General features: G+C 39.4%; 1 protein-coding gene across 1 annotated transcript in view; it reads left to right on the plus strand.

The window, feature by feature from the left end:
- The window catches only part of CHRM2 (cholinergic receptor muscarinic 2), a 154,032-nt gene extending 139,257 nt beyond the window's left edge, over positions 1-14,775 (plus strand). Inside the window, exon 4 of the mRNA XM_008258041.4 lies at positions 9,541-14,775. Coding sequence (XP_008256263.1) covers positions 9,588-10,988 — 1,401 coding nt within the window. The 5' untranslated portion in view covers positions 9,541-9,587 and the 3' untranslated portion in view covers positions 10,989-14,775. The remainder of the gene's footprint in view (positions 1-9,540) is intronic.
- The last annotated feature ends 12,081 nt before the right edge of the window (positions 14,776-26,856 follow it).

Raw genomic sequence — 26,856 nt, forward strand, 5'->3', positions numbered from 1 at the left:
GATCTAGGAACTCCAGTTGGATCTCCCACATGGGTGCCAAGAAATAAAATACTTGGGCGATCATTTGCTGCCTCGTAGACACATTAGCAGGAAGTTGGGTCAGAAGCACACTGATAAGAAATGTGGGTGTCCCAAGTGGAGGATTAACCTGCAATGCCAGAGTTCCCACCTTGTTGTTTTGTTTTTTGTTTGTTTGTTTGTTTGTTTGTTTTTTTGACAGGCAGAGTGGACAATGAGAGAAAGAGATGGCAGGAGCCAGGTACTTATCCTGGTCTCCCATGGGGTGCAGGGCCCAAGCACTTGGGCCATCCTCCACTGCACTCCCTGGCCACAGCAGAAAGCTGGCCTGGAAGAGGGGCAACCGGGACAGAATCCAGTGCCCCGACTGGGACTAGAACCCGGTGTGCTGGCGCCACAAGGCGGAGGATTAGCCTAGTGAGCTGCGGCACCGGCCCCACCTTGTATTTTTTAAAAATACAACTCCCATATAGACATGTGCAGTTAAAGTACAGCTTGATAAGTGTGATATGTTTACTGTGTGGCTTTGTTTTCTCAATATTTTATATAATGTATGTCTGGTAAGGTTGCCTGTCTTATGTTTCCATTTCCTAAATGATAGAAACACAGACATTACTTTCAGAATACTTTTGATATATCTCTTCAGATAAACTGAGAAACTCATTATAGGTGAGTAAATGGCTAAGTCTTATCCTTTTTTAGGAGGATTTATCTATGTGAAAGGCAGAGTAACAGAGAGAGGAGGAGAGAGAAAGGCATCTTACATCTACTGGTTAACTCCCCAAATGGTCTCAACGACAGGGTCTGTGCCAGACCAAAGCCAGGGGCCTTGGACTCCCTCCAGCCTCCCCAACCTCTGCTGCTCTCCCAGGCATGTTATCAGGGAACTGGCAAGGAAGCAGAGATCTGAAGATGCAAGTGGAGGCTTAACCCAGGGCGCCACAACACCAGCTCCTCCTCGCTGGTTCCCAATCTCTCAGTTGTTAAGCTGAGTGCACTGGAGTGACACCCCATCAGGAGGCTGCACTACCCTGAAAAGTAACTTTCATGTAAAATCTTTAAAACTAATTTTTTTAAAGTATAAAATTAACAGTCACAACAAATGGTATGGGGGAGGTGAAAATGAGAAAGTCCAGAGAAGCAAGTGTGGCATATTTAAGGAAGCTTTCCAGGGAGCCTTCGCTATCCTTGCCCTAGCCTGGCCAGCCTTCCTCCATACCTCCTTAACCTTGGCACTTGTCATGATATTGGCTCAGAGTTGTTCCAGATAACTGGAGATTTTGCCAGCATTTTCTGTCTCTCCGAAATCCTTAACTATTCATTGACAAGAAAGTCTGCTATTTTGTTTGTTCACTTCCAACCCCCACAGTGCTTGATGGCATGTAAGGATCTGCTGTCAACAGTTACTCAATTAGATTTTTTGGAGTGAAAAAGAAACAGAAAGCCCTGATGTCTCAGCAGGGCCCCCATCCCTCCCTGTGGCCACCACCCCCACCACAACTGCTGCTGCAGTGAGATTCAGGAGCCCATGAGAAAGCTCCAGATATGAGAACTGACTCATCAAGTGTCACTTGGCTCAAAGGAGAACCCAATCCAAGGCAGGGGAAGTGGAAATGTACTCTGCTCCTTCATGATGTTGTCACAGCACTTTGAGTATGCAATGTCAATATTGTCAGCTGTGAGGGCTGGACTATCCTGTACTCCCGGCCACGACTCGCCTTTATCTGTAAGTAAAATTAAAAGACGTTCAAGACTTTTAAAAGCCATTATTACATGAAACAAGCTGCGTTATCAGAAATCAAAACCTGTTTAATACCTGTATCAAGGCTGTTTCTAAACTAGTGGGTTTCACCTGGCCCAGCTCTGGCTTTTACAGGCATTTGGCAAGTGAACCAAGGGATGGAAGAGCACCTCTCTCTCTCTCTGTCTCTCTCCTTCCCTCTCTCTCTCTGTCTCTGTCTCTCTGTCTCTGTCTCTCTCCCTTCCTCTCTTCTCTCTCTCTCTCTCTCTCTGCTTTCCAAGCAGATGAAAAGAAACTCAAAAACAAACATTAAAAGTAGTCACATTTGCTTTGTAATGAATGGTAGTCCAGCATAAGTTCTCTGTCTCATTCTCAAGGCAGAGAAGAGATAACACTTAAGTGCTCTATACAATCGTCTGTAGTCCTTTAGCAGGTGAAGTCCTGTTTCCATTAACATGTACTCTGGCATTTCTCTGTATTGCCATATTGTATCATCCTTAGATTTTTCATGTTTTCTATTATAGTGTTTGGTTCTGAAAGCCATAAGCTGAACTCTTAAGGACCTCAGGACCCTATGGTGCTTAGCCCTAACATACAATTTAAAGGTGCACATGGATCTTACTGCTGATCTGCCCGTTGTGAGCATTGCAGACAGTACTGCCAAGGATGATGGTTGTATCACTGGTGTTTTCTTAATGGATGTGCTGCTTTTTAGAGTTTAGAACATCCAGGGTACTCTGTTACTTTGGATAACTAGAATCAAACAGCAACAGAGATTAGAAATTTAAAGAACGGTATACATGACGACTTCATTTTTAAAATGAAAGTTAAAGAAATGTAAACGCTGATAAATTCCACTTCAAGAAGAATCTTCTTGATGTCCAAACCTCCTCCTTGTTCAGAAATCTTATTATATAATTACTTATCTTCTGGATTCCAGCTGTAACCAGTCACAGATTCTTTTTTTGTCCTGAATTTGCATATTGTTCTGGAAAACTCTTTCAGTGAGTCAGTTTGAGTGTTGTGGAGGGGCATAGTCAGATGAATATGCCCTAGGATCAAGATAGACTTAGGCCGGTGCCCCAGGCTCACTAGGCTAATCCTCCGCCTGCAGCGCCGGCACACCGGGTTCTAGTCCCGATCGGGGCACCGGATTCTGTCCCGGTTGCCCCTCTTCCAGGCCAGCTCTCTGCTGTGGCCAGGGAGTGCAGTGGAGGATGGCCCAAGTCCTTGGGCCCTGCACCCGTATGGGAGACCAGGAGAAGCACCTGGCTCCTGGCTTCGGAGCAGCGCAGTGCGCCGGCCGCAGTGCGCCAGCTGTGGCGGCCATTGGAGGGTGAACCAACGGCAAAGAAGACCTTTCTCTCTGTCTCTCTCTCTCTCTCACTGTCCACTTTGCCTGTCCAAAAAAAAAAAAAAAAAGGAAAACTTAAATTGGAATCGTAGTTCTGGCACCATCTGGATCTCTGATCACTGTCATCTGTGGAACTAGAAAAGGTTATCAAGCACGCCAGGAATATTGTGAGAATTAAATTCAAAAAAATCTAGCCCTTAGCTTACTCATACATAAATTGCTAGCTTACTGCATTTTAGCCAGCCAGTGAATGTCCTCCTCACATGGGAATCTTAGGTGCTTCTCACTCATGTACAAGGATCCTGCTTGACCTGGCCGGGTCTGAAGAAAGTCCTCCTTTACTTGCATCTAAGTATATACCAGAATTTAATTTTAAGTCATTTTGCTTAATGTAGTCTTTGTAACAATTCAGAAAAATCTGCTATTGTTAGTATTTAGAACTTCTGTGCCATTGTTATGAATATTTTCGAGAGAGGCTATTTATCAGCTCACATAATGATATGTGTTTATGATTATCATTCTTAAGAAAATGTTGAGTCTTTAAGGTCACATACGTTCACATGCAGAACTGGCTTACTACCGGCATGTCTCATTGTGAGCATCTCTTACTCACAGCACAACACTGGCCTGTGCAGCATGATCCTCACTGTGTTACCTGAACCACCTGATGGCAGGGCAGAGGTCTTAGTCCAGGAAGATAGCTGGTGCCTGTAAGGGGCTACAGCTTTGTGGGCTGTTGGTCAGACAAGCAGTGTGTTGTCACAGCAAAGTTTGATGTTGGATTCCTTGGGCTCAAATCTCAAAGAACAATGTTTGATCATCAGTTTAACATTTATGAAATACATAGAACAATAATATCAATCACTGCAGAAGGTGTTTTTGAAGTAATTCTGCCTCAAATATTATGATTATTAAGTTAAAAAATAATATCACTGATACTTATAAATTAGTTTTACTTCTAACACTAGTCACCACACATTCTAACTCTTAAGAGAGTTCATACACACATGCATAATTCTCTGGTAACTATCAGGAAAGGTGATTTATTAATTTATTTATTATTAATAATTTATTTATTAATTTATATCCACTTGCCAAAACTGAATCGCAATAGCATTTATACACTTAACGTTTATAAGCCATGGTTCAGAAGCATTATCTCACTTTGATCTTCACCACAACTTTGAATGAAAAGAGGAATACTATTATTCCTGTCAGAGAATAAAGAAAAACTAGGTATTTGGAATTTAAGTTCCAACTCACACCATTAACAGTTAAGAGCAGATAGCAGCATCCACAACTTTGGGAGGAAATTGTTAAACCAGGATATTCCTCGTTACATGTAGGGATTCGAGTAGTAAAGAGGCTAAGGGCAGAAAAATGTTCTCGTAAGTTTCTATAGTACTTCCAAGACTTAGTCATAAGCTAAACTGTAAAATACCACGTGGACTATTATTATACACTTACCGTATTAAAATGTGGAGTCTTTTGAAGGTCATCCTCATTGTTTAGTCTGTTGTGTTATTTCATCCACGATGTAGCCACTATGGCTTTAATAACACCCTGGGACACTACACAAGAAGTAAAAACTTGTACAGAAATGTAAACAGCACGAGAGGCAAGAGCTTGGTGGAGGAAGCTATTTTCTTTAATGGCAGAGGGACATTCCTATGTAGTGTGTGCATCACACTTGAAGAGAAGCATGCCATCCTTCCAGTATTGTGCTTGCTTCCAAATGGAATGTTTTCTATTTTTACACACAGCATTAGTTTGACCAAGCACATATTTGTGAGTCTGAAAATTCACAGGATTCAACAGTAACTAAGTATTGTTAACATTATATAAATGTACTGTGTACTGAGTAGAAATTCCAGTTTCCCCAAAACAGAAGCTGTCTTCAGCAACGAACTCTAGGTATAGTTCACCATCATGCCTCTGCCAAACACTTTCACTCATTACTGGACAGAGTATAATTCTGCAAAAGTTAGGGAAACAGACACACACACACACACACACACACACATGCCGAGAGAGAGAGAGAGAGAGAGAGAGAGAGAGAGAGAGAGAGACTCTAACTGAAAGTTGAGGATGTTGGTTTGGATTGCAAATTATTTACTCATGGGTCTTGTGATCAAGGAGAAGTTGTTCAGGCTTTTCTATTAGCTTTTTTTCCTTTATGTAAAGTAGATGATAGAACCCATTGTGTATATTTCAGATAGTTCTTAATATTAAGTGACCTAATACTGACTGCATTTTGTTTTAGTTTCTTTGTTGGTTGAAAAAGTAATGTGTGCCCATGGTAAACTAGAAGGAAGAGGACAAAGGGAGAAAGCAAATGATGTGAAAAGGGCAGAGTGAGAATCATTGCTCCTGTACTCCCAGGATACTTCCTGTTACTATTACTATTACTATTACTATTACTATTACTATTACTATTACTATTAGCACCATCTGTGACAAGACCCAGATGACTGAAGGCAGATCACTGTTTACTATTCTGGATCAAATTAGTTGATTTCAGATGCTTTTTTTTTGTGTAGATGTTATAGATTTTTCCCCAGAAGAAATGAACAAAAATCTTTTTTAAGACTTCTGTTTTTTGAAAGAGTTACAGAAAGAGACATAGAGAGAACTTGCATTCTCTGGTTCATTCCCCAGTTGGCCACAACCCAATCTGTTGGGACTTGAAACAGGTGTTCTTATGGGATGCAGTTAGTAGCTTAACCTCCTGTGCTACAACACCGGCCCCCCAAAAATCTTTTTAAAACTAAAATATTGTTCTGTGCTTTACCAAGTGAATATTAAAAGATAATTAAAAATACAGGATATTCAGTAAGTAAATAGTTGGTATTTCTCAACAAAGTTGATTAACATTTATGAAATATGTATGTACATAGTTCATGCCAGAAATGCACATATATTTATCTAAGAGACAGCAAAAGTTCTGCTTCTAAACAAGGCATAATTCTGACCTGAGAGTCACTTGCAATATTAAGGAATAATTGGAAGGAGAGTGGAAATGGGGAGATTGCTTCATTTTGCTAAATTACATGAATACACATTTGGATGAATAACAGCAAAAGGTGTCAAAGATAAATGCTGTTGGAACAATTCTACTGAAGAATTGTGTTCTATTCCCATCATTCACCGGATTAAACTCTTCAGTGTCTCCCAGTGACCTACACATCCACGTATCTATATGTAGAGCATAATCTCTGTATGATGGTATGTATAATCATCCTGTGCATTATACATAAGTATATCCTGTAATAATCTATAGCTTACTGTGACCACAGCATCTGCTAACTATATAACTTCCCACAGCAATGTTAGGATATGTGTATAAAGATACTTTATCACATTCATGGAAATGGAATTAAAAGAGGAATATAGCAGTGGGCATTTAGCCTAGTGATTAAGCCACTAATTGGGAGACCCACATTGCATATTAGAGTACTTGAGTTTAAGTCCAGGCTCTGTTGCTGATTCTATTGTCCTGCTAATGTGAACCCTAGGAGACAAAGGCTGATGGCTCTAGTAGCTGAATACCTGCTACCCAGAGGGAGATCTAGACTGTGTTCCTAGTTCCTGATTTCAGCCTGACAGGGTCCCAGCTCAGCTGTTGTGGCCATTTGCAAGTAGACCAATGGATGAGACTCTCTCTATCTATTGCTGTATTTCAAATAAAATAAAATTAATAAAATAATATCCCAATATGAGACAGTTTATTTTCATGCAAAGAGAAAAGGAACCTCAGGCATAGTTTTTTATAATACACATTTTTGAACACTATTATAAGTGTGTGTGTATATATATATATAGTATTCCAGTGTAAAAAATAGTCTATATTTAATGATTCCTATGTTAGTGGTTTTAATATTTCTAGGTTTTTCTATTTATAACAAAAACATGCATTCAGTGCACATTACCTAAATGACCATTCTTTGTAGATCTCTTTGCATATTTTAATAACTAGTGCTGAAAGATAAATTGCCAAATGCAACAGTCTCAAGACAAATGTTTCTTAATAAATTTAAAATTTCTATGGCTATAGATTTAAATTATTACATGTACAGATAATTTGTTACCATAGAGGTTACCCAAACTGTTTAACAGCACTTCCCTTAACACTATGAATGGAAAAATGTTTTCCATTGTATGGGTTTTCATCTTTAAATTGTGTCATTATCTTTGCATATGCTTTAAAGTCATCCATGTTTACTTTTTCTTTAATCTAACAAGTACATCATTGATTTGGATTATTAGGCTTGTATCTTTGATTTTTTTCCCCAAATCTTTCATGTTAAAGAAGTTGGGTAATTGTATATCATGTGCTTCACAAATATCATTGCCCAATTTTGGTTTTACTTTTTTCTATGCAAAAACATATATTGACTATGTAGTACTTACATATATTTTTCTTTATGGTGCTGAATTTTGGTCTTATTTATTAAAGCCAAAGCTCCATTCCAATATTAAGTTGTTTTTTCTTGCTGCTCTTTTTTATGTATAATGTGTAAGGATAATTTGCTTTTGAAAGTGGAATAAACCATTTTTTGAATGTTATTTTTGATCTTAAGGTGCTTTCCAAAATGCTTTCTGCATGGACTTCAGGGACAAACCACTCCCCCAACCTCTAACTCACATCATTTCTTTGTAATCAGCAGTATCTGAATTAATAGAAACGACTGGATACTAAATAGCCAACAAATACCTCTTAGTCATTCTTCTCTTCTGACATACAAACTAATTTTTCACGAGGAGGGGGAATGTGTGTTAGTTCCAGCTTCAGATGCTGTTTTTTCTAAAAAGTGTCATAGCTCTTCGGGTGAACTGTTAATTTCTTTCCTACATCTGCAGCTTACTTTATCCCTTATAGGATATCTCTCAGTTGTCCCCAGGTTTTGATTGCACTATCTGAAGAACTGAGATTACGTGTTCCTTAAAAACAACAGGATCGGGTAGCAGAAGGTACATTTGGGTTTGATCATTGCTACTTTAGCAACCGCTATCCCACACCAGAGCATACACCTCTCACAGGCAGGGGTCTTGTTTTAATGACTCTGAATATTCAGAGTACACAGTGGTGCCTAATTGCAGCTGATGTGGTAGCTCAGTGGGATGTAAGACAAAGTGAAAGAATGAACAACTGAAGAAACCAAGGCCCATAATCTCTGCTCTGTCAAGGATTGATTTGCAACTTTATATAAATTATGTCATCATTCTGGGCCTCCATCTCCTATTCTTCAAAATCAATATAACAGATTTGGTACTGGTTTTCAAAATAAAATATTCAGATATTGGCATAATTACCTTAATATGCATTTATTTTAATTATGTTATTTATTTAAAAGACATATACATATGTCTCCATATATAATATATAGTATACCTATATTCTATATGGATACTATATCATAGAGATGACAAAGATAGAGATGAGGTAGAGGTAGAGGTAGAGGTAGAGGTAGAGATAGAGATAGAGATAGAGATAGAGATGATAAGAGATAGAGGTAGGGATAGAGAGATATATCCCATCTGCTGGTTCACTCCCAGATGCCCACAACAGCTAGGGCTGAGCCAGGCCAAAGCCAGGAAGCCTGTTCTTCATCTGAGTCTTTGAGGTGGGTGGCAGGGACTCAAGTGCTTGCGGCATCATCTACTACCTTTCCAGGTGCGTTTGCAGGAAGCTGTACTGGAAGCACAGTGGCCAAGACTCAAACCAGGCACTTTGACATGGATGCATTCATACCAAGTGGCAGTTTAACCTGCTGCACTTTCTACAATTGCCACATGGTATAACTGTACTAAACTGCATTTAATATATACCTATTCTTTGGCAAGATAAGAAATATTATAAAATTTAATGTGATGATACTGATTGTAGATATAAAATAGAGGTCAAAGAAAAATAATCCTCTCCAGCGGTGTGTATTGGCTAACAAAATATTATTAAGTAATCTTCGTAATTATCATCATTGCTATTATGAATAAATGGAAATTTACAACTACCAGGAGAAAAGGTGATATTGACTGAAATGTTGCCTGCTTAGTATTACAAGGTTTGTATTTCCTCCCATAATTTTGTCTTCCCATTGGATTATTAACATTTATATATGCTCTAGAAATCTTTTGATGGCTTAGAAATTTTTATGTACAACTATGGCTGTCTGGCTCAACATAGGTATTATTTTCAGCTTAACTGATTGATGATAGATGACAGACAAAAATATTTGTATCTAGCCTGAAAGGAGTCGTCTTTTTAATCTTTGTCTTTTAAGTGGAATAACAGGGTAGTTAGGCTCAATAAACATGCAGGAAAAGGAAAGATTAGAGGAAAAAAAATGTGATTCAAAGGAAATAAATCTGATGTATTTTAAAGCAATATTTATATTATATTTTATAATTGTATTCTATTCCCCTGCAGGTTTACATGTTAATTTGGCTACTTGGCTACCACTTAGAGAACACAAAATGAATAACTCTACAAACTCATCCAATAATGGCTTGGCCCTTACCAGTCCTTATAAGACATTTGAAGTGGTATTCATTGTCCTTGTGGCTGGATCCCTCAGTTTGGTGACAATTATTGGGAACATCCTGGTCATGGTTTCCATTAAAGTCAACCGCCACCTCCAAACTGTCAACAATTACTTTTTGTTCAGCTTGGCCTGTGCTGACCTCATCATAGGTGTTTTCTCCATGAACTTGTACACGCTGTATACTGTGATTGGCTACTGGCCTTTGGGACCTGTTGTGTGTGACCTTTGGCTAGCCCTGGACTATGTGGTCAGCAATGCTTCAGTTATGAACCTCCTTATCATCAGCTTTGACAGGTACTTCTGTGTCACGAAACCCCTGACCTACCCAGTCAAGCGGACCACAAAGATGGCAGGAATGATGATTGCAGCTGCCTGGGTTCTCTCTTTCATCCTCTGGGCGCCAGCCATTCTGTTCTGGCAGTTCATCGTGGGAGTAAGAACGGTGAAGGACGGGGAATGCTACATCCAGTTTTTTTCCAATGCTGCTGTCACCTTTGGCACTGCCATTGCAGCCTTCTATCTGCCAGTGATCATCATGACTGTGCTCTATTGGCACATCTCACGAGCCAGCAAGAGCAGGATAAAGAAGGACAAGAAGGAGCCTGTGGCCAACCAAGATCCGGTGTCCCCAAGTCTTGTACAGGGGAGGATAGTCAAGCCAAACAACAACACCATGCCCAGCAGTGACGGTGGCCTGGAGCACAACAAAATCCAAAATGGCAAAGCCCCCAGAGATGCTATGACTGAAAACTGTGTGCCAGGGGAGGAGAAAGAGAGCTCCAACGACTCCACGTCAGTCAGCGCTGTTGCCTCTAATATGAGAGATGACGAAATCACCCAGGATGAAAACACAGTCTCCACTTCCCTGGGTCATTCCAAAGATGAGAACTCTAAGCAAACCTGCATCAAAATTGTCACCAAGACCCCCAAAGGTGACTCGTGTACCCCAAGTAATACCACGGTGGAGCTAGTTGGGTCTTCAGGTCAGAATGGAGATGAGAAACAGAACATTGTAGCCCGCAAAATTGTGAAGATGACTAAGCAGCCTGCCAAAAAGAAGCCTCCTCCTTCCCGGGAGAAGAAAGTCACTAGGACGATCCTGGCGATTCTGTTGGCTTTCATCATCACCTGGGCCCCATACAATGTCATGGTGCTCATTAACACCTTCTGTACACCCTGTATCCCCAACACTGTGTGGACAATTGGTTACTGGCTCTGTTACATCAACAGCACCATCAACCCTGCCTGCTATGCACTTTGTAATGCCACCTTCAAGAAGACTTTTAAACACCTCCTCATGTGTCATTACAAGAACATAGGCGCTACAAGGTAAAACATCTTGGAAAGAAGGTGGGAAGACTAAAAGGGATAAAAGAACTGGTTTTAAATCTCTGCCATTGCACTTTATAGTCTTATTATGGAATGTGAGAGTAAAGGAGTCCAACAGTGACACTCTCATGCCTATGTTACAGTTTGAAAACCTTGTACCTTATAAACACTGTCAGTTTCAGAGCGATGAGTCAATGAAAGAGACGTGTCGGAATTGTGGATTTAAGGAATAATCTATGCTTTCTCATATTCTCTTGAAGAAGGGCTTCTGAATCTACAATTTTACCATTCTCTGCACAAGAAGTGTAACCTCATTCCTTTTTTTGTTATTTTTTGTTTGTTTTCATGTGTGCATATGAAGATGAAATGCCATTATTGCAAGCCAACATAGAGATAGAAACTTAAAGAAAGAGAATGTAAAGACAGAGAGGCAACAAAAGAAAATTCAAAAAAGAAAGGATGCAAAAATGATCTCCAGAGGGTTAGGCATCTACTGTTATTTTGTTGTGGTCTTATTTGGAGGGTTGAATGTAATAAATGATGTTTTTTCATCTTTCCTTTTTCCCACTATGAAAAGAAAGCAGACAAACAAAAATCCCAACTAGGTCACACCATTTTTATTCTTGTTATAGCATTACTTTTGTACTTGCCAATTTTACATTATGGATGGACAATGCCTGCGAGACTTACACTAAATCCAGGCAGAGACACCCTGACACTGTGTCTTTTACATTCTTTGAGGTATAAAAGCCTATAAAGATTTAGTTCCCTTAGATTCCCCTAAGTCTGGTTTACTCTTTACCTAACATTTTATTTTAATAGAATAAATGTGCTTGAGAAAGCAAAGTCATCATAAAATTGAGGTTTAATCAAATTAAATATTGGTCAATATAATTGGAGAAAGTGAGGCCAAATGAATTTTGAGAAAGGAAAATAAAAGGATAGAAGGGCATTCTATTTCGATCTGAATCAAACTGACTCACAAAAGAAATGTTAACTTGTGAAACAGGAACTCCTGACTTTTGTCAGCAGGAAGAAAATGCTGCTTTATTCATTTAGAATCCTAAACAAGATTAAGATATTCACAGGGCATCAGTGACTACTGGGTCAGTCCCAAGAGACTGAGCTCTGCTAATGATATTCAAATTATAATCAAGTGAGGTTTTCTATAACCATCCTAGGAGCCAGTGAGAGGAAGAAAAGGAAATGCATATTCCTAAAAGAGTCAGTTCACCCTACAAGTTTTAAAATTCTCCATTAATAGAATGATAGTAATCTCTATGACAAAAATGTAGTGAATAAAAAAACAGAGGCCAAATGAACTCACCGAATCTGACAGAAGAATGTAGATGGCTGTTCTCATGTTCTCTTCTCACCCTGATTCCACACCACAAAATGTCATGTCAGACACTATTATCTAAGTGGTGACATCATACAGAATCTTGTCTGTGTAGGGACATTGTAGTCCAAGTAAATACAGTATTATATTGATTCACATTTAACTACTTTTTATCCCTCATATGATTTTCTAACACTACTTGCTATAGTCTTCCAATCAAATTTTTAAAGGCTCAATCAATAGACATCAAATTTATATTATTTTCAAATTTTATATTTTGCATTATAGATTTTGTGATATCCTTCTCAGTACTATTGATGTGAGTTACATGATGAATTAGTCAGTATTAGACCACAGAACTTATTAGAAGTATTTTAAATGACTTGGCACATTGACAATATCTCAACAACTTGTAGACTTTTTTTTTTAATAAGCACAAGGGAAACAACAGCAAAAAGTTGTAAGTTAGCAAAAAGCAAATTGCCAACAATATTTATATCTTTGCTAAATAACTTCTTGTTTGAATAGCTAGTCATTTTCCCCACCAGCATGGTCTATGTGTAAATTTATAGCGTCAGTTCATATAGATTCCTTTACAAAGACTCAATGACATCCGTGTAAACTTCCACATTTTAAATCCATATTCATTGTTATGTTGTTCATTCAAATGAACGTGTCAGTTGAGTGGAAAGAACTCTGGGCCAGTGAGCTTCTGGTTTCCTGTAAATAAAACTGGCTGACTGGCCTAGAATATCACGCTTTAATTTGTAGTATTACTGTAATGTAGATATAGATTCAGTTGGAATGACCCCTTTGGAGCTAAGCCATCAGAATTCGGTCTCCTTTTGTTTGCTCTAACAGTCCCACTCACTATGAGTCCAGTTGTCCCTTACTCTCTGTTGCCATTGTATCCTTGCCTTTCTTCTGTTCTCCATCATCACTAGAGCCACCACAACTGTACTGAAAGAGAAACTGTCAAGCTAAAGAAAAGGATTGGAGGTAGACTGACACACCATGGAAACTTGTTCAACCGGAATCATAAAAGTAAAAGGAATACTGAAAAGAATTGTAGAGAAATAGAAACTGTATTCAACAATGTGTACTAACTATTGCTGAATTTGTCTATTTCAGAGGCTCTTGGCCAGGGACAATCCCTCCCAGGGGACATTTATCAATGTACAGAGATATTTTTGATTGTCACAGCAGGGAGAAAGGTATTTAGTAGGTAGAGGCTAGGACTGCTTCTAGTAGTGCATTCTAAAGCTACAATGCCCAGACCAGTCCCCTACCCACTCCAAAAGATTCATTTGACTCAAAATGTCAAAATAGTTCCAACGTTCAGAAACTGTTATTTATCTTAAAGAATTTCCGTAGCTTGCTTCCTGTAAGTGGAAAAATAACCCTGCATCATTTGTAGAATTTTAATGCAAATTGCTCACCTGTGGGAAAAAAGTAATGCTCTCCAATCACGTATCAGAAACACTCATCTGTTGAGTTGCTTTTATTTATAATTCACATTGGGAAAACAGATCACATGTATATTTCAGAAACCACCAGACCATGCACATGGCACATTTTTCCACCATTTTAATGTCTGATTATAATTGCTACACAGTCTAGTCAACTGGGGTTCCAGTGGTTGCCCATCAAAATGGTTGTAGTTGATACAGTCAGTTTCTGTTGGAGCTGTCGTTTTTCCTTTGAAGAGCCCGTTTCGTAAGCAGCATGGTTCATATCCTTTGCTTTCACAGGAAAGATGGATACCTGTCAAGTCTTATTTCTTCTCTCCTCATAGCAATAATGTAAATATCCTAGAGTGGTCTTATAAGAAGAGGAGATCAAGAATATGAAAAGTCATTTCATTTATTGAGAAAACAAATGATTGCCCTTTTACCCATTCATTATTTATTTAATACCAGATCCCAATTGTTAGACCTAAGATACAAAATATAAGAAGTCACAAGAAAATAAGCTTTCTGGTTTGAATTGTGGAAGCCGGATGTCCCACAGTCTGCTTTGTATTCACTGCTTTTGTGATCCTAAAGATCTGACACTGGGGGAGGAGGGAGCACGGAATGATGGCAACAACTACTCAGCAATGCAGTCTACTTTTACGTTCTCCTACTCAGTTCCTTGATAGTTGCCGACCACCCAGTTTGATAATCTCCCTTTCAACAACCATAGCACTGGTGTTGCAAATAGATTAGGAAAGCACCCAAAGCTGGATGAAACTGTGCAAAGTGTATTTTCGCATGTACATACAATACCATGCCTCTTCACTATGCTTCTCTTTAAATGGGTGCACGCTGTAGCATGAACTGTGTGCATATTTAATGTATCTTCCCGGAATATGCTGTATGCTTAATATATATATTATAAATAAAATAATATAATGTACAATAGAAATACATATTTCTGTATGCAAATAAATGTACTATACACAAAATATTAATATGCAATATGGTGTATCTTGCTTCAAACTAACAAGAATAAATGTGACACGCCAAATTTTCAAAGAAAGTAGTATTTGCATTTGAAAGAAGAGGTTTCAGAACAGCCAAAATTCTACCCATATTAAAATTAAGCTGTTTTATAATCTTTGAGAGCATGGCACTGTTTTTAAATGTCTCTTGAAGGAATAAATTAATAAATCTTTGCTGGTATCACCCCACGTGACAACAATGCTTTCTTCTCCTGTGGCCCTGACAAGCCTCTGACAAGAATCTTCCCAGCTGGTTTGGCTCCAACAGCTGTGTTGATCTTGTGTCTGATTGCCTGATGAGGCAGCAACCAACCCTTTCTCGTAGTTTCACTCTCTTCCAAATTAACTGATTTTAGTGAAATAAAAAATAATCAAACTGGGAGAAAAAGATGACCTTCAGAATATTTTTCATGTGAGAAACAAGGTACAAATTGGACAAGCACTGTATTTTATAAACCACTCTTTTCACTTTGGATCAATATAGCAATTGTACGTTAAAGAAAAACACTTAACATAATACTGCAACTTTCCTCATGAAATTATGAAGTAGTTGGTTTGTTCATAAGTGTTCTAAGTTTGTCCATAAATAATATTCTTTTTTCCCTTTTATCCACTCTACCCACATACCCCAGAACATTTTATTTGGCCCATTAACATAAGGCTTTAAAATTAGCCAACATTGTTATGAAGTTATTTGATATTGGGCATGCAATCTGGGGAGATGCTCATATTTTAATATAATAAGTATAAACAATAAATGTATAAGAGATTGCTCATGGCCGGCGCCGCAGCTCACTAGGCTAATCCTCCGCCTAGCGGCGCCGGCACACCGGGTTCTAGTCCCGGTTGGGGCGCCGGATTCTGTCCCGGTTGCCCCTCTTCCAGGCCAGCTCTCTGCTGTGGCCAGGGCGTGCAGTGGAGGATGGCCCAAGTGCTTGGGCCCTGCACCCCAAGGGAGACCAGGATAAATACTTGGCTCCTGCCATCGGATCAGCGTGGTGCACCGGCCGCGGCGGCCATTGGAGGGTGAACCAACGGCAAAGGAAGACCTTTCTCTCTGTCTCTCTCTCTCACTGTCCACTCTGCCTGTCAAAAAAAAAAAAAAAAAAAAAAGGCGATTCCTCTTACAGCCTTTAGATACTGGGGCATGAAATGTAAGAGTGATTTTTCAGTTCATTGTAACTTTCTTCCAATTTTATGGCATACTTCAATGTCTAGTCACATTATCACACGATTCACCCATATAAATCGGTGCCCTTCCTCTATACGAAAGTAACTTCTAGAGAGAAAAAAAAAAGGTTGCCTTCAATTCCCTTTAGTCTCCTACTATTCCAGAAAGGTATTCTCATTTCATTGTGGAGAAGTTGAACTGAACTCTGTATTGATTAGTTATCAAAACTTATTCCTGACTAGACAGTTGGAATAGGAAACACATATTGCCAGCATTATGGAAGAACTTTCCAATTTGTAACACATATCAGTGTTCACACAAAAATGGGAGAAATGGAATACAGTATGTTATGGGACCTAGATCTTCATTAAATCTTGGAAAATCTGTTCTCTGGCTTCCTAAGTACACACTCACATAGGAAACTGCAAAGAAAACGAAGGCATCCGCCTCCTGTGCACCCATCACCTACTCAGCAATGTCATGAATTCTTCAGATCGTGGAGATGAGGATATCTTCCGAAGTTTTGCTGAAGGATTTAAAATGTAGGTGTGCTTTTCAAATTGTCATTATAAAATAGGGGATGACAGCACTGAATGAATTGAGCATCTACACCCCCAAAGAATTACAATGGAAGGCAGGGGTGTCTGATTTAAATCTCAATAATATTTTAACAATTTATAGTTTAAAAATCCCAAATGTTGTCATTAAATTAATTAAAGCTGTTCTCTTCAACACTACAAGTTGTGCTGTTCTTACTGGCCTTATATATTAAGCAGGAGCTTATAGTTGGGATTACTTGAATGGCTTTAGTAGGGTTATATTACATTATAATGTATGTAGGTCAGTGGTTGTCAAATTTTACCTGCAGTAGAATCACTGGCAGGGCTTATTGAAGCAGATGGTTTCAACCCTACCCCCAGGTTCTAATGCAGTAGGTGTGAGATGGGTTCTGAGCATTTGTCCTTCTTTTTTAAATTTATCTATTCAACTGAAAAGCAGAGTTACAGAGAGAGAGAGAAAGAGAGAGAGAGAGACAGAAAGAGATCCTCCATCTACTGATCCACTTCCTAAATGGTCACAATGGTCAGAGCTGGGCCTGTCCAAAGCCAGGAGCCAGGATCTTCTTCCAGGTCTTCCATGTGAGTACAGGGGCCCAAGTACTTGGACCATCTTCCTCCACTTTCCCAAGCCATTAGCAGGGAGCTGGATTAGAAGTGGGGCAGCCGGGACTCAAACCAGCACCTATATGGGATGTCAACATTGGAAGTGGAAGCTTCACTTCTCCGTCCCCAACAATTGTGTTTCTAGCAAGATCCCAAGTGATTCTGTTGTGGGCCACACTTTGAGAATGACTGATTTCCACCAGAACCTCACACAACTACTCTTGATGACCAAAAAGGCTAGATTTAAAATATTATTTCCAGTGGCTGATGCTGTGGCACAGTAGGTTTAGCGGCTGCTTGTAATGCCATCATCCATATCAGAGTGCCATATTGAGTCCATGCTACTCTGTTTCTCAGATTCCTGCTAATGTCTTTAGTAGGGTTAATGTGCCCTGCTAATGTTCCTGGGAGGCAGGGGATCATGGTCCTAATGCTTGACACCTGCCACTCATGTGGGAGAATCAGATGGAGTTCCAGCTCCTAAGATTTTAGCCTGGCTCATTCCCAGATGTTGTGGCCATTTGGGGAATGAACCAGTGGTTGGAAGATCTCTTGTACTCTGTGTCTCTCTATATATCTTTCATTCTGCCTTTCAAAAAATAAGTAAATAAACCTAAAAATAGTATAGGGGCCACACTGTGGCATAGTAGGTTGAGCCACTGTCTGCAATGCTGGCATCCCATATAAATGCCGGTTCATGTCCCAGCTTCTCCACTTCTGATCCAGCTCCCTGCTTACATACTTGGAAAAGCAAGGGGAGAGGACCCAAATGCTTGGGCCCCTGCTTCCCACGTGGGAGACCCACATGAAACTCTTTTCTCCTGGCTTCAGCCTGGCCCAGCCCTGTTCATTGCAGTCATTTGGGGAGTAAATGAACCCGCAGATGGAAGATCTTTCTCTTTCCCTCCCTCAGACTCTCCTTCTTTCTCTCCATCTTGGCCTTTCAAATAAATAAATAAATAAATCTTTAAATTAAATAAGTATTATTCACAGGGAAAGAAAATTTTTCTTAAATGTGAAATCAGATGCTTACTTATAAATGAACTTTTCATATCTTCTCTCGGGAAACTTTTGGTGCCAGACCCATAACATGAGAGATTAAAAATAACAATACTGGCAAATTCCCTTGAAGAATCATTGGAATATCAAAATTTAAAGATAAATATCAAATTTAATTGAGTTATATCTATATCTCCACTAAAAGATATTTTAAAGATTTTTTTTATAATTACTACATCATATATTTTGAATAGACTGAGTATATATAAAACATTATTTTCATATGTCTATTAAGAATTAATCAGAATTATTGTCAAGTAAAAAAATGCATGTAAGAAATAATTTATCAGGGCAGCATTGTGGCACAGCGGGATAAGCTGCCTCTTGATACGCGCATACTGGAGTGTCAGTTCAAGTCTCTGCTCCTCCATTTCCAATCCTGCCTCCTGCTAATGTGTGTCTAAGACAGCAAATGATGGCCTCTGTGGGAGACTGGATGGAGTCCTGGGCTCTTGGCTGTTGGGTCATTTGCAAACAGAATCATTGAATACAAGATCTCCCTCTTTTCCTCCCTCTCTCTTTCGCTCTGATTTTCAAATAGATAAAATTCTTTTTTAAAAAAGTTATCAGGATGAACGTTTGGCATAGAGGTTAAGATGCCACTTGGAATGCCCACATTTCATATCGCAACGCCTGGATTCAGTTATGGGTTTACTCCTGATTCCAGATTCCTTCTAATGCACATGCTGGGAAGAGGCAATAGGTAATGGCTCAACTACTTGAGTTCTTCCACCCAACCCTGTTGGGTTCCTCCCCCAACTTAGATTGAGTTCAAGGCTCCTGGCTTCAGGCTGGTCCAGCTCTGGCTCTTAGAGCCATCTAAGGAATAAATCAACAGATGGGAGATTTTAATCTGTGTTTCTGTCACTTTGTGTGTGTGTCCCATTCAAAAATTAATAATAAAGTTGTTTTTCAATATCTCCATAACATAGAGACTCACAAACATACACACTCTGCACATACTTAGGCACATAAACACACATGTCACACACACAAACATGCAAGTCTAATTTGTATGTCTTGAAAGTGAAAGACATGTCCTTTCTATCACTTTAAGCGATGTTTGGAATTTTGCTCTAGAAAACACTGGATTCTGGAGTGCAGGGAGTAGTGCTGAAGAAATGTTCTACTCTCTCAGTGCAAGGGTCAGTTCATTGAAATTTTTTTTTCACAACTATTAGATCACATGAATTTACCATAATTTTTATAAGATATTAAAAGATGATCTGAGTTTACATATAAATTTTATTGGATATAAATATTTATACTATTTTTATAAAGTATGCATATTTGTGTAAGTCTATTTTAATAGGAGAGTATTTCAAAAAGTTCATAGAAAGTGGAATTAAAAGATAAGTTTATTTGGGGAGAAATTTTTTTTTGACAGGCAAAATTAGTGAGAGAGAGAGACAGAGAGAAAGGTCTTCCTTCCATTGGTTCACCCCCCAAATGGCCACCACGGCCGGTGCGCTGCACCAATCCGATGCCAGGAGCCAGGTGCTTCCTCCTGGTCCCCAATGCGGGTGCAGGGCCCAAGCACTTGGGCCATCCTCCACTGCCTTCCCGGGCCACAGCAGAGAGCTGGCCTGGAAGAGGGGCAACCGGGACAGAATCCGGTGCCCCAACCAGGACTAGAACCCGGGATGCTGGCGCCCCAGGCAGAGGAATAGCCTAGTGAGCCACAGCGCCGGCCAAGGGGAGAAATATTTTAAAATCTACTAATAGTTTCTTCATAATACACATTTTCTACGAACTTTCTAGGCCCCTCATATATGTTGTACATTTTCTTTATAGCAGGAAAAGACTTCGTTTAAAGACAGGGTACTAGAAATGTAATGGAAAATGATTCACGATAATGTGGTAGGAAGTATGTACCAAGTGGAAAATAGTCGACATACCAGAGGAGTGTTGGCTTAAGTGGCAATGATGTATGTTTGCAAAGATATCCCAACGTCCAAATTTAGTGCTGAAGAAACCATAGTAGCAAGCCCCAGAAAGACCAGGAAAGAGCAATGACATGCCATGTCCTTGGATGTGTTCCTGCCAGAGAGTACTCCTAAATGTAGTATTACATCAGTCAGAAAGTACAACTACTGCAGAATAAAATGTTTTCCCCTTTCTTTTAAGTGATTCATCACATTTAGAACATATCTGTTAACATCTTGGAAATCAGACTGGGTGCTTCGAAATACTCTTTAAGAAAGAATGCCAACTAGTGTAAGTTTCTCACTTGAAAGATCGTTTGCACGTCAACACAAATTAGCAGAGCTCTAATTCTACCCTTGAAGACTTTTGTTTCTTTCTCTATTTAACAGATGGAAACTGCTCTAAATGCCCCTTCCATTTTCTGCTATACATTTCTAAAACTTCTAACGTGAATAGAGGAAGTCCAGGTTTAATCAGGTTCCCAGGATAGCACTTGGTGGGCTGGGTGAGGAGCTTTTCTCTTCTTGGGTGTTTTCCCCAAACAATTGACAGATAAAGGCATCTGAACTCCTTTTCTCTTTGCAAACAAGGAGAAGCAAGCCAGCAACACACAAACCAATACCAAATGTTCTTAGAAATGCATAAGCCAAGAGGTACTTCCATGACAGCATTGTCAGTATTCTTGCTAAATAGGTAGTGGAAAGGGGTCATCCAGGCACACTCATGCACTCAAGTTTATTGTAAATTGAGTGTGTTATTTTTATTTGAATCTTGATTCTATCTGTTGCCTGTTTTTACCTTCAAGAATAGTGATTCTCTATAGCCTCTCTGTTGGCCGTAATGACTTAACTTCAGCTGCCAAGATGCGGGTAGTTTGTTTGATACTCTCATTCGTTTTTCTTTGCTGATGTTATTTCATTAATAACTTCAGCTTTGATCTCAAACGTGATGAGACATAAATATGGTCACCATCCTTGTCTCTTCTATCTTCATGAGACCTGTATACGCTCTTATATAGCCGTCACCATCACTCTTGGATATCTCACTCATACCTCAACCTCAGCAAGTCCAAAACTGCACTCCCAATTTCATACAAAAAATGACCTTATTCTGCTGTTTCCTAAGCCATTGTCAACTCAGTTGTGCAAACTGGAAACCAAGGCATTTGTCTTCACTTTTACCCCGTTCGTATTTCAAGTCTTCCCGATTTTATCAAATCTGTCAAAGCTATCAACTTCTCCTGTTTCCACTAATGCTGCTGCAGAATATAAGCCAACCGGCTCATCCTGTCACATCAGCTCTGATCCTATCCCATCTGTGCTTTATGCTTTAGCCAAAGAAATCTTTTCAGAAGGCACACGTAGGGGCTGGTGTTGTGGCACAGTGAGCTAATCTGCCACCTGCAATACACACATCGCATGTCAGAGCGCCAGTTCAAGTCCTGGCTGATCCTCTTCCAGAACAACTCTCTGATCATGTGCCAGGGAAAAGCAGTGGAGAAGAATGGTCCAAGTTGTCATGTGAACAATAAAGTAGTAAAACCTGAACAATTTACGCATAGAAGGAATATATATCAACTCAACGCAGGTCATACACAAGCCAACAGATAACATCACATTGAATGGCGAAAGGCAGAAGGCTTTATCGCTAGGATCCAGGACAAAATAAGGACATCCACTTTCATCATTTGTATTTAACATATTAGTGGAAGTCCCAGCCAGAGCATTTAAGAAAGAGAAAGGAAATACAGATTGTTTGTTTTCAATTTTTACTTATTTATTTTAATTTTATTTGGAAGTTAGAGAGACAGACTCAGAGATGTTGCAACTTCAGCTTCATTCCACAAATGCCTGCAACAGCCAAAGCTGGTAGAGCTGCAGTCAGGATTCAGGAACTCCAGCTGAGTCTCCCACATAGGCGGCAGCAGCAAGGACTCAAGAAAGTCATCATTGGCTGCCAATCAGGTTGTGCTTGAACTGGATCAGCTGAAGCAATCTTACACAACAAAAACAAAGCTAGAGGTACACCAGATTTAAGTACTTACTACTGGGCAGTTATAATGAAAACAGCCTGGTACTAGCACACACACACACACACACACACACCCATACATCTTTGATAATGTATTTAGAACATTTGCTGAAAAATAGGGCAGACAGCATTTTCAATGTATGGTGTGAAAACTGTGGGTCCACATGCATTAGAATGAAGCTAGATCCTTACCTCTCACCACATAGAAAAAAACACTCAAAGTGCTTTAAAGACTTCAATGTAAGACGGGAAACTTTAAAAACACGTGAAAAAAATAAAACACAGAGGAAATATTTCTGGGCATGGGATTTGGCAAGAACTTTTTGAATAGGACCCCAAATATACAGGAAACAAAAGCAAACAAAGACAAATGGGATTTTGTCAACCTGAACAGTGTCTGCCCAATAAAAGAAACAATTAACAGGGTGAAGACACAACCTATAGCCTGGGAAAAAATATTTGTAATCTATATGTCTGACAAGATGGTAATATTAAGAACATATAAGGAACTCAACAAAATAGCCAAAATAGCAATAATAATAATAATAGCACACATTAAAAATAGGCAATAGATCTGAACATTTTTCAAAGGAAAACAGGCACATGAGAAAATGCTCAACATCACCAATCATCAAATATATGCAAATCTAAACCACAATGAGATAACACCTCACTCCCATCAGATTGGCCATAATCAAAAAGACAAAAGGTAGCTAAGTATTGATGAGGGTGTGTAGAAAAGAGAATCATTGCACACTGTTGATGGGGATGTAAATTAGTACAACCATGTGAAAAATAGTAGGGAGTTTCCTCAAAGAACTGAAAATAAAACTACCATGTGACCAGAAATCGCAGTCTTGGAAATATATCCAAGGTAAGTTAAATCTATCCAACAGAGAGACATTTGCATCCCATGTTTATTAGCAACACTACTCACAATAACATAGAAACGGTTATTTCTGATGAATGGATAAAGTATGGTACAAATACATAATAAAACACTACTCAGCCATAAAAATGGAAGAAATGTTTTCCTTTACAATAACATGGATAGAACTGGAGGTCATTATGTTAAGTAAAATAAGCCACAAAAAGAAAGTGTTACTTGATCTCATCATCTGTAGAGTCTGAAATAAAAGCAATCTATGGAAGTTAATAGTAAAATGCTGATTACCAGAGGGTGGGAATGGAAGGAGCATGGGAGGAACTGGGAAAGAACCTATAAATATGCACAATTTCTATATATTGCTTTAAAAAGGACATTTGAGTTAACAAAAGAGCTTCAGGATATTTTCACAAGGTGAGCAAATGCTACTTGGGGTTATGTCAGTGCAAAGCAGTTGGCTATTATCTTTCCCTTGGGACTGGTTGAGGCAAATCATAGGATCCAATCATTTAATTTTTTAATCTATTTCAAAGAGTATGCATGTTCAAATGGCCATTATATTTCTTTTCAAAATAGTTAAGGAATTACCAAGATCTGTTATATGTTTTCCCTAATTAGTATCCAACTTGTTGAAATTGAATTCTTTCCTTCTGTTTTATGCAAGTGAGGAGCAGTGAGCAAATGAAAGTCATCTTTAAAAATATTCTATGATAAATTCTGATGAAGCTGTTTGAGGTTTTAAAATTAAATTATTGAATATGAAAGCTGAGAGTTTCTTCTATTGAGAAAATAGTTTTCCATTTCCTTTGTTCATTTCCAAGCACTCTAATCACATTTCTTACATGAACTGCTTCAAGGATCAGAAACAATTTTTTAATTCAAAGTAAAATTAGACTTGCAAGGAAAAGCCAGATTGAGTAGCTGGATTAGAGGTAATGATTGTAGTGGAGTATAAAGAGTCTCCATTAGTTGATGACATAGAGCTAGGCAGTTGATGGTTGAAGGGAGCCATAAGCGGGAGCTCTGGTCAGCTGAGAAGTTGGCCTAGTATGAGAAGCAAAACAAGAAAGGGACTTTGTTATGGATCATTAGACAGAGTCCTGTCATATCAACCCCTGACATGCCAAGTAGCTTTTTGAGGTCCACTCTGTCTGCTTCATCCTGCTCTGTAGATTCTGGGAGGGTGACCTTTATGCGCTTCATTAACATGCTCATTGCTCTCTAGTTTTATTTAGGATCCTAAAAGGGGTCTTGCAAAATATTAGATGCAAGGGAGAGAATGAGACCATAGCATCTGTCCCACTTGGCTGCCTTCCTTTCGGTCTGCAATTCTTCTGAGCTCCTCTGTAAGAGACCACCAAATTGATAACCTTTGTGGATTCAAACTTCCTGCCTAACAGTGGTAATGGCCTTTATCTTTACTACCCCCTCATCTTCTCTGTCTCCTTTACACTTCTTGAACACCATCTACACCTTTGTAGATAGCACGTCTATTAAATGTTCCTCAAATACCTTTTTTGAATGGACTGTTACCTACTGTGCCCATAATCAATTAACACGTGTTGATCATGAAAGTATAAAATATAGACATATCTATAATTTTCATGTACTACTTAAGAACAAAATGTAGGAATCTGGTTCTCAAGTTAGTGATTCAAAAGGCAAAATATCAGGACAAAAACCAAGTAATTAAAACATAAGTAGACATTCTGAGTCTCTCTCTTTTTAGAGCTAAGATCTAATTTGATGGACTAGCAAAACAAAATTGGAGTCTATATCATTAATTTCCTATTTTTATATAATCACATACTCAACAATATGTGAAAATGAAATGCCTGACTCTGCGGTAGGTGGTTGAGATATGGTGCGACACAAGAGAGAGGCAAAGAGGTCTCCACATCACATGGTCTATGTAGTTGAGGCAGAGTGGATAGACTTTTAGAATGTGGTCTACAAAAAGGACATTGTCTATAGAGAAAGCCATCTGAATGCTTTCAACTTTCTCTGAAGCTATTGATGAGCCTATTTATTTGAGAGAGAATTGCAGACAGAGAGAGGGAGAGACAGAGAGAAAGGTCTTCCATCCACTGGTTCACTCCCCAAATGGCCGCAATGGCCCAAGCTGAGCTAATCTGAAGTGAGGAGCCAGGAGCTTCTTCTGGGTCTCCCACGCGGGTTCAGAGGCCCAAGGACTTAGGCCATCCTCCACTGCCCTCCAGGCCATAACAGAGAGCTGGATCAGAAGAAGAACAGCTGGAACATGAACCAGCGCCTATCTAGGATGCTGGTGCCACAGGCAGAGGCTTAATCTGCTACTCCATACTGCCAGCCCTTATTAATGAGTTTTAGAAAAAGAGAGCATATGATCAAATGTGAGGTTTTTTTTTTTCTTTTTAAAAGATTTATTTTATTTATTTGAAAGACAGAGTTACGGAGAGAGAGGTAGAGCCAGAGAGAGAGAGAGAGGTCTTCCATCCTATAGCTCACTCCCCAAATGGCTGCAGGGGCCAGGGCTGAGCTGATCCGAAGCCAGGAGCCATGAGCCAGGAGCTTCTTCCAGGCCTCCCATGTGGGTGCAGGGACCCAAGGATTGGGCCATCTCCCACTGCTTTCTCAGGCCATAGCTGAGAGCTGGGTCGGAATTGGAGCAGCTGGGACTCAAACCAGTGCCCATATGGGATGCCAGCACTGCAGACCAGAGCTTTAACCCACTGGGCCACTGTGTTGGTCCCAAATTTGAGGTTTTTAAAATACTACTCTGATGAGGGTGTAAAGAGCATAGTGGTAGTCAGACATGAGAGAGGTGATTATTCCACTTTTCAAAGTTTCTGCTTTGAACAAATTAGTTATTCAAAGTACTATTTACTGACGTGGTTAATGTTCTTTCTCATGGCTGACTTTTACAGAAGCATCTAATGTTTAATCACTACTTATGATGACTTCAACTATCTCTGTTCCAGAAATGGACTGTTTAAAATAAATGAAATATTGGCCTATTTCTTGTTTATTTTTAAAGAATTTATTAATACATTATATTCTCAAGGTCACAGCAAATGCATGATAATTACTAAAACACACTTCTCATGTTAATATGATATTAATACAAACAAAACAGGTTCAATGTAGTTCATAGATACAATTTTAAGAATTCAATGATTCTACCCTTCCTCCCTCCATCCTCCATTCTTCCTTCTTTCCTTGCTTCTCTTTCTTATCTTTATAATTTTTAAGATAACATTTTAAATTTACATTGTAGTCAAAGGCTTAATGCCCCACTAAATAACAAGTTCAACAAGTAAAAAGTAACAAGACCATAGTTCAGCAGGAAAATAGGTAAGGGTTACAAACAATGAGCAAACGAAAAGATGTTCATTTCACTCATATACAGCAAATTTAAATTAAAATAATCATAGAGCATTAAAACTATACCAGTATATCATTCTTGGGGGCGGAGCCAAGATGGCGGAATAGTGAGGGCGCGCACCGATAGTCCGGGAAAATTTAGTTTAATAAAAGGGGAGTTACGGTAGCCGCAGAAAAAAGAACCAGGAAAAAATTGCACGGGAATCGTGAATCGGAGGACCTACTGGGAGAACAAGGTCGCCCACCACGCGGAAGCCAAGTCGCGGGACCGAGCCGCAGAAGCCCCAGTGCTCCAAGGGGAGTGCATGCCACACAGACAACAGCGGGGAGACTTGGGACGCTCAGGGCTCCGAGTCCACACATCGGCGCTGGAAGGGGAGGTGAGCTCAATAACCCAAGACATTGGTGGGGAAACGGGGGTCAGAATCTAGAGGGGGGCCAGAAAGTGCAGC

This window comes from Oryctolagus cuniculus, chromosome 3 (genome assembly GCF_964237555.1).
Source record: "Oryctolagus cuniculus chromosome 3, mOryCun1.1, whole genome shotgun sequence".
NCBI lineage: Eukaryota > Metazoa > Chordata > Mammalia > Lagomorpha > Leporidae > Oryctolagus > Oryctolagus cuniculus.